Raw genomic sequence first — 13921 nt, forward strand, 5'->3', positions numbered from 1 at the left:
TGTGTGCAAGTCATCTGGCCAGCAATATTTTGCACACCATGTTAAACAAGTTCTGACACATGGCAATGACGTAATGATTCTTAAGGCTGGTGTTTCTTTTAGGTTGACGCATGTTTTCTCAATGTTCTATTTCGGCAGGATAACCTGTTCTTGGGCTGGAAGATATTAGGCATTAATAAACACTAATGCAATTTGTTTTTTGAGGATCCTCTGACTACGTATGTGACATTCACTAGCTCTGGAGTACACAAAGGTGGGGCTAGCAGAGCTCAACAGCCACTGTCACGATTTAAATGGTATAGGGAATGCTGTTCAGTATTGTCACTAAGGATACGCTAGACAAACTCAGCTCAAAGCCAGGCAGCATTAGAAAGAAAAAAAATAGAACTCTGAATGACTACAAACCATAAAACAGCATAGGAAATGTCAAACAAGCAATACAATTTATATGAAAATATTTAGGCTGAACTGACATGCAGCGAGCTTCAGCTCCTCACCTGAAGGCCTTTGTGATCTGAAACGATATTTTATCCAATTTTAAAAGGGATCGTCAAAAAATAAATTTTATATATATATATATATATATGAACCACACATATTATGCTTTAAAAGGTAATTTCCCTACTAACACCTCACAAAAAGTAAACACTCAAAACAGGCAATGGTCTTCGAGGAGTGTTTTTCTGTTTTTAAATTTGTTTTATTAAGATATTATTAAGATCTATCCAGCAAAATGTTTAAAAGAAATTGGGTACACGCATCCATCTGCCCATTCAAAGAGATGTTGGTTTTCATTAAACTTATTTTACATGATTTTCTTCTTAATTGTATAAAAATCAATAAAATTAACCCCCCAAACCTGGTATTTTCACACTTTACAGTATCACTAAAATATTGATTATTTTCAAATTTTTATAAAGCCAACCCCCAAATAACTGGAATGTTTCACTGTATTATTTTTTATACCTATTTTTTTTCCAGGCTTCCCGGAAAAAACAAACAAAAAACAAGCACACCAACCCAAAATAAAATGTGATATGGAGAAAATTAAAACAGCTGCTGGGTAGAACTGCACACATGAAAAGGGGACACAAAGACCAAAAGTTAAAATCTACCACAAACTTCCCTCTTAGGTATCATACAAACTATTACAACCACAGTTTAAAATGTAAGGGTTTCCTGTCCTCGCTGATGTGTATGTTTTTCTTGTTGTCACGGTTTCAGTCCTTCCTCTTGGAATTTCTTCTTAACCCCAAGCAACCAAGCTGTTTGGCGCTCCTTTCTGAAATTCATGCTTTTAAAAAAAAACTTTTATTTATAAAATAGTTGATAAAAATATTCCTCTGTTAACAATACTTCATGGAGGTACAGATACTGGACAACAGAGATGGGAGGGCAGACAGCATGTTACTCTGGGTGGGCTTCTTTCTCTTCAGAGGCCTTAACGGACTCTTCCTGCGAAATGGAACAAGACATGAGTAGATTCTCTGACAAAAACCACAGCATTGAGCAACTACTAACAGTTAAAGACCTGTCATATATCAATCAATAATGCACTTATACATGCGTCTTATGGCCCTAGTCACAAAACTATAGAGTAGCTTAAAATTCAATTTTCTTTCTTTTTGCTTCAATTTTTATGATGCTTACACATTCAGAGTTGTTCTTTTTGCACTTTCTCAAACACTGTGTGTTTCAAAAGTGAACTTCCGTTCACTAGACACTGTACACGTAGGTCCCAAATGTGCAGTTTCAAAAGAATACACAATACCGCAGACATGTATTTTCAATTTAAAACAGGACATCTGGTACTACGTACACGGAAAGAAAGGTCTCAGTTTGATTCCCTTCACTTTCAGGAACTCTTTTGCACTTCCTTTTCCTGGGTCATTTCATTTTTTGTAGTGTCTTTGGGGTCAAAGCATCTTACTGGCTGCAAAGCATGTCACTCATTAGGGTAGGCAGCTGGATGGTTATTGACAGGGAAGGCGACCCCGATGGGGTGGGGACAATTTCACTCTCCAGTTGCAATGACAATAAAAGCAAGTCAGGCTTGCAAATAGATTATTTTGTGTAGTACCAGCTATCAGGTTTTAAAATGAAAATACATGTTGGCTACTTTAAAAACTACAAAAGTGAGACCTAATTAATGAATGGAGGTGTATGGCATTAAAAATGTATGGAATTACAGTCTAACTTCACTATAACGAACCCCCTTTAACAATCCAAGCAGCAAGAACTGTGTTTTTTTCAATGGAAAATAGCCCTATTAGAACGATCACTTTTACAAAATCTACCCAGATAAAACGATCTCGATAGTGACTGACACTGAACTTTCTCCAGTGTGGATGTTTTATTCTCTCAGTGAAAACAAAGCCCTTGGTAGGCGAATTCGAAGATAAGGCTGATTCACAGATAACCTATTATAGTGCGAATCACGTGTGACGTATGCAACCGTTGCCATCTTCACACAAACTGCAATTGCTGTATACATATTTCTTATATATACAGTTTAAATGTTGATCAATGTGAAGTTGTCTTGAAAGAACTACTGAATACTGTATAAAGATGTTCAATTCAATCTGGGCATTCTTCATTCATCCGATACAGCAAATTGCCAAACCCCATTACAGTGAACAACCTGATATAACCAACATTTCTCCAGGTCCCAGGGGGGGTTCGTCCCGGGGGGGGGGGGGGTATTTTGCTACAACCATCACTTTAAGGTGCTTTGGCCGTGTTCAGCAGCTGTTCTTCAGTTCGAATTGCCTTCCACAGACATATGTAGTGTAGGCTACATCAGACAGGTCTTTATTTAATAAGTGCAGCACCATCTAGCAATGCTGTGTATCGCCAGTAAAACAACAGGAGACAAACTGGCAGATGATTATGCTAAAAAGCCCCTTTGGCTAATTCATGTATCTATATGGCAGGCAACTAGCAATGAAGAGCAAGGTGGACCCAGGTGAAATCACCTCCACACAGACTTAAGAAAATGCAATGGCAATAGAAACAAGCAACTAAGGCACTGGCAAGAAATGTTATAATTACTTCAATAAAGATTTGCACAACTAATGCAACATTAAAATGCTATTGTAATAAACCTTTTTCCTTGTTATAAATCACCGAAACCTTACACATATGTTTAAAAATAGATCCTTAAAATAGTGTGACACAGCAATTATTTCTAAAGGTAAATCTGAAAGAACGTTTGATGAACGTCTACACCGCTGGGATAAGCCACAGCTGGATTTGCTTAGAGGATTTTACCGTATACAGCAATCTATCTGGATGGTAGTCAATTTATAATTTGAGTTAGTATTAAAAAAAAAAAAAAAAAAAAAAAAGTAATAACCATATTCAAATAAGTTAATAGTTTTCTTACCTCTCCAACAGCTGACCATTTTGTTTACCAGACTTTCACTTTAGTTCAGGCAAAGAAAGTATTTCCTGTCCCAACATTAGAGGTTCACCTCTTGCCTTACAGATAACAGACCCCCCAACCCTACACTAGCATTCTGGGTCAGTTGGGGTGCAATACATTCACAGCAGGAAGTCAATTGGCAAAGCAACCCAAGTACTTCCAGAAAATGTAATAGTGCTATGGCTTATAATGAGCTTCACCCCAGTCAAAGTCTGTAAAAACCAAAATATCAACAGTGAAACAAAAATGTTATGTGAAGACAACCGCTGGGACCCATGGTGTAGACCCAGAATGTGGCTGCCCATTGTTGTTTTCACCTGCCAAGTCTATCTGTGTTTATAGATATATTGAATACATAATATATTTTGGGGTATACTGTATGTAGTCTGTTTGTCTGTCCATCCAGTTCAGAATATGGGGTACCTGGAGACACACCCTGTTTGCCTGTTTCTCTGTCGAGTGTCACACCAAGTTTTTACAGTAGTGCTACAAAAAATATTTTATTAGTTGGAGCAAGCTCTCCACAGGTGAGGGTCATTGGTGCTGATTGGGCTAATTTACCATTCCATGTGAAACAAGTGAAGAAACAGCTGCTTAGATTTTTGTAGATTGCTGCTCTGCAGTCTAAGAAAAGCAGCAATCACAAATCCAAGCATCTGTGTCTTCACTTGTTATACTCTGAATGGTAAATGAGCTCAATCAACACTAATTACCCTCATCTGACATCAGCACTGGATTTCTTGGAGATCTCAATAATCATGTCATGGGTTTGCGCAGCACTAATATCTAGAGAAGTGCTTCTTTAATTGTGATTACCCTTGATCTGGACATGCTTTAGCACAACCCATTGATAGTATTAGTTAAAATTGCATGACCACATGTGCATACACTGGATAAAGGCCATGGTGATCTACAATGCATGTCCATCCTATATATCTTGCGGGGAGGAGGCTGTCCAGCCCTGTCTGACCACACCCACCCAGGCTCCTCCCCCTCTACACTGTACCTCGTTGGTTTTGGCGTCTCCATTCTCAGAGTGGTTTTCCTCCTTTGTATCCTCCTGCTTGGTCTCACCTTTCACACCCTTTTTTCCTTTCACCGCTGCCTTCTTGTCTTCCTTTTTATCGTTCACAGCCTTTTCTTTCTGCAGGGGATACACTCTGTTAAGCGCTGAAGAATTTAAAAAAATAAATAAAATCCTGCACTCGCCCCTCCAGCTAGAGAAGAGACACAAAGTCTTACTGGTAAACTGGGCCTCATTTAAAACGTGTTAAAAATGAAAAGGGTTTAGAACGATTATCATCTTGGAGCAGGGGTGTGCAAACCCAGATCCGGGGCAAAATGTTCCCCTCAAGACTTCTGAATCAGACCATTGATTTTTCAGCTGACCTCTGATATAAATGGCAGTGCACACTGTGCTAAACTGACACAAATGATGTATGCTGTGTCTGGCTGGTCTAGTGAGATAAGCCACAGAACCAGCTCAGTTTCAGGCCTGTGGCTAAAGACACCACAGTCTTAAAGCTTGTAGGACAGGATTTCGATGTTCTTTTATATTACCAATACCAAATTACATAAATATCAATAAACTTAAATTAATCAACCCCATTTTCTTGTTTAACACTTGATGGTTGATTAACAATACTCTACAGCAGGGGTCTCCAACCCTGGTCCTGGTGAGCTGCTGTGGCTGCTGGATTTCATTTCAACTAATCCCTTAGTTACTTAATTGAACCAATTATTGGCTTAATTAGTCAAGATTAACAGGTGTTCCAGATCTTTAGACGCTGATGATGTAAAGACACCTAGAAAACCTGCCGGATAGGGGCTCTGCAGGACCAGGGTTGGAGACCCCTGCTCTACAGTAAGGTTAACATATTTTTTTTGTTTGTTTAGTAACTACCTTTCATTGGCATAACAACTTTATAATATATAGTTATAAATAGTTTTGCAGACTATTTTCCTGCCACCATACCATTGATACTGTTATTGTGAGTGGGAATTAGGGTCCCACCCAAAGAACTACTGTATATGCTACGCAGGAAGTCTGAATACTGCTGCAAAAGGAAGTGAATCTATTGTGTGGTGGCAGGAGAAACTTGCCAGGAAGTAATTTTTTGAAAAATAAACAGAAAAAGGGGCTTGCTAGACAGTTGGCAGGTCTGTTGATTCTGCATAGTCACTTTACCTTTGCTGCTGTCTTTTTGGGTTTTGGAGCCGGTTTCGGTGCTGCTGGTTTCTAAATTTGAAAAACCAAAAAAAAAACATATTTTATCAACATTATATATTATAAAATAATGTTTAAGGTAGAAGGAAACATACTTACAGCCGATAACCTTGCCGACCTCCTCTGTGGCTACGTAAAGAAACAAAATAAGTTAGTGATGTGCAATAAATAAATAACACATCGGGGTCAACTCAACTGATTCTAAAGCTGCCGAATCCAAATACTGACCTTTAAACCATTAAATAAGGAGCTTGTACAGGTTTCATAATCATATTCAAGATGTTTGATTTGGATACCTGGCTACAGAAACACCCCTATTTGAATAGATCCCATTATCGTACCACAATCGGGTGTAGAAAGGTAGTGTACCTCCTTCATTTCCATCTGGCCATTCAAATTTTGTGATTTATCAGACGCAACAATTCAGTCCTTGTTTCTGCCCTCTGCACATGTTCTTGAATTTGAAACAGTGGTCTTCACCCTGGTGTTTGGCACACGTTCTGTAGCTGTAGTACTGTATATTCTGTTACTGTGTCTGAGCTTTATGCAACAACAGACGCAAACAATGGTTAATAGAAGTGATGCACGTTGTGTCCTACAAGCCTAGGATTGTTCTGTGTCCCACCCACCCCCAGGGCTGAATGCTCATTGGAGAATGATGTCATAATCTGTTGCCATCACACCACTGAGATTCCACTTCATACTGGAGTGCTCGGCCTAGTTTTAAAATGAGGCTTAATGAAGCGGTATTGTACGCACTTAAAACAGTGTTGTGGTAAGTACGTGTTACACAAGGATTTGGAAATAGACAAAAAGGAGGGCCGTAGTATGTATTGCAATTTGCACAAACATTACACCAGCTGACAGTTTCAATGCTTAGTCATGTCTCTAGGAAAAGGGAGGTCAGGAGTAGCTGCTGGCCCCCCTCGTCCGCTAATGTCTGTCAGTGACGGAGGGTTCTCTTCAAAAGTAAACCCTAGCCTTTACTCTGAGCACAGAAACCAGGATGAGAACACAGTTACAAATTAAATGGAGACAGACTTAGGACAGAGGGGACATGTTTTTACAAAGAGTGGTTTGTGTTTTGGAATAGGATACCAAGCCACATTCTTGATGCTGGACCATTGTGACTCAACTGGACAACGTTTTGGGATCAATCAGCTACTAGGAACTGGATAAGCATTAAAAGCCTCCTCTTATGAGGGGCAACTGAAGGACTGCCCACTTACAGACGTATGTGCTTCACGTCAATAGGCGATTTTAATTTGTTGTTAAACCCCTGTACTCAAGCACCACCGTACAATCTTCAGATTAAAACATGAATGACCAAATGCTTTTATTTTTATTTTAAAAAATAGGATGTTCGCAGTTCTTCCATCCTTCAGGATGGCATGACAACCAAACAAAACCTACCTCCTCCTTGGCATCACCCTCTACAGCTACAGCCTGAAGGAAAAAAAGAGAAAACATTTTATTCAGAACAGCTGAACAAACTGGATTTCGGGAAGAACTGACTGATGTAACCCCAAGATGAGATCACGAGAGGATCAATAAAAACAAGCACTCTTCAGGACTGAAAGGCTACAGCTGGTTAGTCCTACTCTTGAAACAAAGTCTAGACAGACACAGGGCTTACTATTGCAATACTGGCACGACGCAGAATGATGGAAGGCTCTGTACAAATACAAAACTAATAACTTAACAGCTGTTCTTCAAATGAAAAAACAAAGTTAGATTAGGTGACAGTATTAAAGAGTGAGAATATTACTGGTATCTTAACTAATGTATTTGTGTTGTCTAGAGATTCACTTTGTATAATTTTCTGTTTTATTTATCATATCCGGGTGGCATTTTTAATGAAGTTTAAAGCATCTCTGGAGCTTTCAGGATCATGTCCAACCTCCTAGTACATCAGGTATAAATGGAGTGTAACCAGAAACCTGTCCCCCTGCAACACTTCCTCTAGTGGATGTAAGTTATACCAGTAAGAAATATAGCAGGTGAAGCACAGAAGAAATGTGGCAGTTTTGAAACAAGACAGGGTGCAGAGTAAGTGTGAGTTTCTAACCATGCTTAGCAGTCATAATACTAATCAAAAAAAACATTCTGGGTTGTTCCAGTACCCCTTGTTGCATTTTAATATCTGCAGAAGTCTGTTGTGATTTGAGGTTTTGGAAGAGCTGCAGAAACATGCTCTGCGGTACATTGTTACACACTAACCTTTCTGCTCAAATCAAGCTAGAGAGAAATAAAGAAATGAAAAGGCCAAAGCTAGTTCAATAGAGTAGCATGATGACATGGGGATAATATAAATTCTGCAAACCAGTAACTCAAGATTTGCTTTCAAATCTGTCAGTTTAATTTACACTTGTATTGGCCCATAATTTTGAATGAAGTGCAAAGTTTGCCCCAATATATTTAGAAAATGAATTACATAATTTTAACGTTAAATAACTATATAGGCTATACAATTTTTTTTTGCCTATTTTCCCCTTTACTTCGTCTTCACTACAGCTCATTCATTACAATGTTGTTAGTTTCATTACAATTTCTATTTGCATGCTAGTGTGCAAGTAGATTTTTTTTCTTTGATTCTTTGGATAACAATGTATTTTGTAAATTAATATATTTACAGTAAAGACGACCGTTGTCATACATTTATCACGGCAAATACATTGTACTAACATTCTGTTTTTTTCTGAATAGAACTGTTCATTTTGGAGGCTGTAGATAAAACGACTGCTCTGGTGCAAAAAAAACAGCACAGATTTGCCTTTTAAATAATTAACAAAGACTACAGATCCCACAATGCTGCAGAAGCATCCGTTTGCATTGATATCCATTTCTACAAGCACATGATCAATCGAAGCAACACGACAGAGCAGTGAGGGCACTCAACTAAACAATCTCGTAGGTACAGCCGTACGATTGTTGCATTGTACAGGTAGACAGCTATGTATAAAGTTTATGAAGCTATAGATAATTATAACAGAAAAAATGGCAGTGAGCCACGTCCCTTCCGCCAAAGAGTGTAAAACAAAACTGCTATTTGTGGCTCTGAGGTATTATTGAGATAGCCGTGATGTTTATCCTTACGCCCCCTGCTGGGTTGAAATGGTTAAAGCGTCACCATCTGGCACCACAGTACAAGTTCAATAAGCGGGAGACGACAATGGAGGGAAAGCGAAAAATGAAGAAAAACTAAGTCAAATGCAACAAATACATTACATAATAATAAATACAATCCATAAAACAGCTCTTATTCCGCGGTTTATTCCGCCTGTAAAGATAGATATTTTCAGTAGAACTCCGATTAGACCTTCCTTTTACTCATGTCCTTGCAGTCTTTATATAAATCTCCTCTGGGGCGCTATGGCTGCTGTTTGTAATCCAGCATGGAGACACATAATCGGCAACCGTCGCCTCCACTTTATGCAGAGACAGAACAGCAGAAATCTGAGTGAAGCACCGTGATCCCATACGTATTTTCTCGTACAAAACGTTTTCTTTTTTTAAATAAAAGACAAATAAGCACACATATGTACCTGTCCAACACTCGCAAATAACATTTGCATTAAATATATATATTTTTTGCTTCACAAAACAGTCTCCTACTATAAAATATTTTAGTTTCAATGTATGCATTACTGATTTTTTTTTTTTTTTTACTCTCCCCTTTCTTTTTTTAGTGCAGGTAAGCAACTGGCAAAATTAGCGTATGTACGTACCTTTCTCTTCGGCATGTTTTTGTGCTTTTATCAAGTTAGAAATAAAGGGGGAATGATATTCTTGTGGATTAATTGCAGCTAAATTCTTCTTTTTTTTTTCAAACACTAAACACACCAACACTCCAACCAAACTGCTTGAATAGGGACTAGGGGGAAGCGCTCAACCTTGATTGAGACTCAAAAGAGCCAACCAGCTTTAAAATCGAAATCCCGTGGTGGCAATATTGAAATACACGCAGGTTTGGCTAAACTGGGTAGAAAGGGAAGGATAGCGGAGACACAACGAGAGAACAGCAAGGCGGGGAGTCGGGCGACAGTTTTTCACGGTGTTCTGGTGTAGGCAAGGACAGAGAAAAAGGTTTCTTTAACAGGAACTGCTGCATACCTGGTTGCGTTACCCTATAAACACACACATATGATTTCATATTTCTTGGAAGAGGGGCAAACATGCCAGCCCAACTATGGCGTGATAGGTGTCTGGCATTTTTTTTTCTAAGTGTGTGTTGATGCTGTGCCAAAATCAAACCTTACCTGCAATCTTATTGGTTGGCCATTTAATTTAGCATTACAAAAAAAAAAAAAAATAGGATTGGTTAACAAATTTATCGTTTTGGTTTTTTTTCCTAGTTTGAGCAGAATCAAAGTGCAGGGGGAGGTAAGAGAAGTTGCTGGAAATTACGCTTTAGAAAAAAAAAATAGAATACAAAGTGCGTTAATTGTAATTTAAATTTCAAATACGCTATATCTATACATTCAAACTTCCAGGTAAGACTAAAGAAACGCCTACAATGTGTGGCTGTTTCACATTTTGCATGCACAAGCTGTGTCACTCTCGACTGAGTAATTTGTTTTGTAAATTATTGGTTTTGTTTTAAATCATTAAAATATCTTGTACATTACAGAGAACAGCAGACCAGAGACACTCACGTGGATTGTTACTTAGCAAATGCAGTGCCCCTTACAGCAGGAAGTACGTCAGCTCCTTCTTCCCCTACCTGTTTAAATAGTTATACTAACCTTGGGGACATACTCTAAATCGCCAGTAGTACATTTTTTGTCTGAAACCAAAACAAAAAACATAATTTGCTCTTCAAGAATGAAACCATTTTAGACAAATCACAGGCCCCTAAATTAAATCACGAGTTGTTTATTTCTGGGCTTTATTAAATTTCGACTATCTGAAAAAAAATCGTGCAAATGACAGTTTGGAGTAAGTGGGTTTGAGAATCGAGCCCGAAGTGCCATATTTTGTAAAGTAACAGCAGCAGCATTGAAATGTGGTCAAACTAGCCCCAGTTTGTTTGCATGAGCCTGGTGTAGATCAGGCTGCTTCTGTGAGCGCTGCTACCTGGACTGCATGATACTCTGGGGGTAACGTAGCCTCCCATGTCCGGTCTCTGCCAGATTAAGAGGTTTAACTGCACTGCCCTGGTCATTAAGCATCTGCACATCTGAAACCATTTGAACCTCCGCCCAATAAAGCCATCGGTTCCTAATTACCTAAAGATTTTACAAGGTAGTGGAGAGCTGGACAGAGAACGGTTCTTTTAGCGGTTGTTTTAACTAAGAATGCTTTGCGAAGCTAGATCCAGTCCCATTAGAAAGCACTGCAATAACAGTACCATGCATGAGCGTTGTGCCAGCCAACATCATGAAGCACAAGTTTGAAAGTTGGCTCAGACTGAAGTGACTTCCCTTTTTCCTGCATAGATTCAGTATGTTCTGAAGATGCCCTTCTTGTTTTGTCCCCTGGGTCTGCTGTCTCTTCTAAATACTGTAACCTTATTCTGTTTGTGTTTCCATTGTTGCTCCAAATCCGCACACAGCAACCTTTGTTTTGATTGTTTGTATTGTTTTCATCTTAAATACATTTATTTGGACATTTAAGGAGTTGAAAAACCCTTGAACACTGGGTGGCCAGCCGTGTTGTTTTAAACAGGTAGCTTTATATATCCTCCATATGAGGTCAAATCAAATCTTATAATTAGTATTACTGTTTTTATTGTTATCATTAGGTGTTAACTACAGGGCGCAGTGTGTAGCAAAGTGTACAAGGAGATATTAGAGTCAATGATTTTATACAAGGGAGGGAGACTCAGAAATACAGTCAATGTGCTCTTTTATATAACAAGTGACTTGGTTTTTCCTTATTGTAAGGGTCTGTTTAAAAAAAGTTACAGCTAAGTACTGCTTTTACTCTGAGTTTGACTTCAACTGAATCAGTCAATTTTCTTCTAATAGGAAAAGCATGAATAACACATCTAAAACAAAAAAGAAACAGAGTTACAGCTAAAATAAATGCCTTGAGTTGTTTATTTCTGGTGTGGTGCTCGTGCCGATTTGGAAACTAGAGTTCAGAAAATCTGATAAAACACCCATGATTAGAAACTGGAGCTTTATTACAGTTGGGTGTACATTATTCCACTCTCCAGATGTCATATTTGAGACTGATTGTAATAACAGGCAAAGGGATGAAAGAAGGTTACTGAAAGCCAAAAAAAAGAGTCTTGTGTGGTGCTGCAGATGACAGAAATAAACAGCCGTCATTACAGCCCAGCACTTGAGGGCTTTTTACCTGCTGCAGTGTTCATGTATGAGTGGATGCCAGCACAGGTCCAGCAGCCCTTGCTTTGTTAAACTGCACCTGCTCATTGGGGGAAATGAACATACCATATTACCCTTCACAGAGGTATCATGAAAAGAATGCCACTTCTATAGCAGTGTTCTCCCCTCTCTGAACCATCTGCCTGCACAAGCACCTCTCTAAGCCACTTCAAGCATGACAGTGGCTCTTCGCCCTGTCTGGCTCTATCTTTTGATGGCCGAAAACAAATTGTATCCAATTACTACTTTATGCCTTATTTCTTTGTAGGTTTCGTATTTTCTGGCCCATGCAGAAATTGGCTTTCAGGAAAGATGGCGAATCCTTTTCTCTGCAGAATTGAATAGGAAATCACTGCAATGAAAGCTTGCTTTTTTTTTTTTTTGAAATGTATGAAAAACAGCAAACAGCTGTGAAGAGAAAGATCAGTTCCAATAGGAGCTGGTGTAATGTGTTTTGACAGCCAGGGCTGCTGTGAATGACAACATAGAGCCCCATAGCTACAGACCTTAAAGAAACAGCGCAGGTTTTATCTTCTTAAATATGTGAATTGCCCAGGGTTTGACCTTTGTGAAAATGTGCACTATTACAAAAGCAGTTTAAGTAAATGCAATAGTTTCAAAAAGCACTTTCTCTGCCTGACAGTTTGTTCAAGTATTTCTAAACTTACACTAAGTAGCAGTGTTGTGTTTAATAGTTATGTATGTATCTACTGCCCTCTTTCCCTCATATATGCCACACTGTTGTCTACCACAGGAAACCAATCTGTCACACTCATCCTGTTTATATTTCTAACTTATGGCTGTTGCTAATTCCATCTGCAGTCAACAATTAAATATTCAGCCACAAATGTCAGAGATTATCAATTATCTGATTGCATAATTCATGCAATGCCTTTTGTTCTGCCTTAGTTTATTTTTTCCTTCTGCAGCCAGAGGTTTAAGAACACCCCCATCAAAGTGAATTTGAGGTAAACGATATCTGGGGCTGACAAGAGTCCGAATTCAAACCGGTTTCATCTCAGGATAATGTCCATTGAAACAAACAGGGTTTCAATATTTAAACATCCCTGTCCCAGTGGTAATTGGAAATGTATTAACAACTTTTGTAACCAAGCAAATGCCATGCTGCACCACACACTAACAGAAAGTGTTGTGTATGTGCTGTATAAATGTGTCCATAACCTTAACTTCTCAATCAGGATATGCAGGTGAACTAAATGCAAACGTTATAAAATTAAACAAATATTGTGGCCTGTTGTTTTACAAAAGACATTGACAAAGACTTCACGTTGTAGCGTGTCTAATTTTCAAGTTTTCTAAAGAGCAGTAATCCTGTTGTAATTATTTTTGATAATCGCAGCGGTTTTTGCATGCAGCGCTGGATTTAGTATCAGAATGGGGGGGCTTGTGCTGTTAACTGGGTTTGAGAAAGAACAGCTTGAGGCAGCAGGATTTGCTGGTACAGGCAATACCAGAGATGTACGATGCCTAGAATTTTGCACCAGTTAAGATAGAGGTATGTGTCACCTGAATATTGGTATCTTCTGAAATACTGTGTGAGGACAATGTCCTATTACTCCAATAGTGAGAACTCCAATTCTGGCTCAGTTACAATGGCTGCCTGTTGGGTTCCATAGTCTGTTGCCTGTACTTTTCTATTGGTTCTACCTATCTTTCTGACTGGGTCGCCTCTTACATTCTCAAGTGCCAGCTGTGGTCTTCGGCTGCCAGACACTCACAACTACCTAAACACAAGGCAGAGAAGTTGCTGTCTGCATTAGTCGTCACCCCTCATCTGGTCTGGAACTCTGCCCAGAAACATCCAAGATCAGACTTTCCCTGGCTTTCTGTGGGTTGTAAAAATCCAGTTTTGCTTTTTTTTTCTATGAAAATGCGTGACAATGCGCTATCCTGTAAAGGTCTGACTCAAATGATAAG

At 38.9% G+C, this 13921-nt stretch overlaps 1 protein-coding gene across 1 annotated transcript; it reads right to left on the reverse strand.

Annotated features, from left to right (window-relative positions):
* Positions 1–678: 678 nt before the first annotated feature.
* Positions 679–9669, reverse strand: LOC117412632 (non-histone chromosomal protein HMG-14A-like). The gene is made up of 6 exons (XM_034021154.3): positions 9380–9669; positions 7065–7097; positions 5751–5780; positions 5613–5663; positions 4431–4568; positions 679–1455 (listed from the first exon to the last, which is right to left on the reverse strand). The coding sequence occupies exons 1-6, from the start codon at positions 9392–9394 to the stop codon at positions 1408–1410; spliced, it is 315 nt and encodes a 104-aa protein (XP_033877045.1). The 5' UTR covers positions 9395–9669; the 3' UTR covers positions 679–1407.
* Positions 9670–13921: the final 4252 nt, after the last annotated feature.

This window comes from Acipenser ruthenus, chromosome 16, assembly GCF_902713425.1.
Source record: "Acipenser ruthenus chromosome 16, fAciRut3.2 maternal haplotype, whole genome shotgun sequence".
NCBI lineage: Eukaryota > Metazoa > Chordata > Actinopteri > Acipenseriformes > Acipenseridae > Acipenser > Acipenser ruthenus.

Coding starts and splice junctions, on each gene's coding strand:
- LOC117412632 (XM_034021154.3), bottom strand. Junction 5,781..7,064: donor AGGGTGATGCCAAGGAGGAG/GTAGGTTTTGTT, acceptor TTCTTTACGTAG/CCACAGAGGAGGTCGGCAAG. Junction 4,569..5,612: donor CCAAAAAGACAGCAGCAAAG/GTAAAGTGACTA, acceptor TATCCCCTGCAG/AAAGAAAAGGCTGTGAACGA.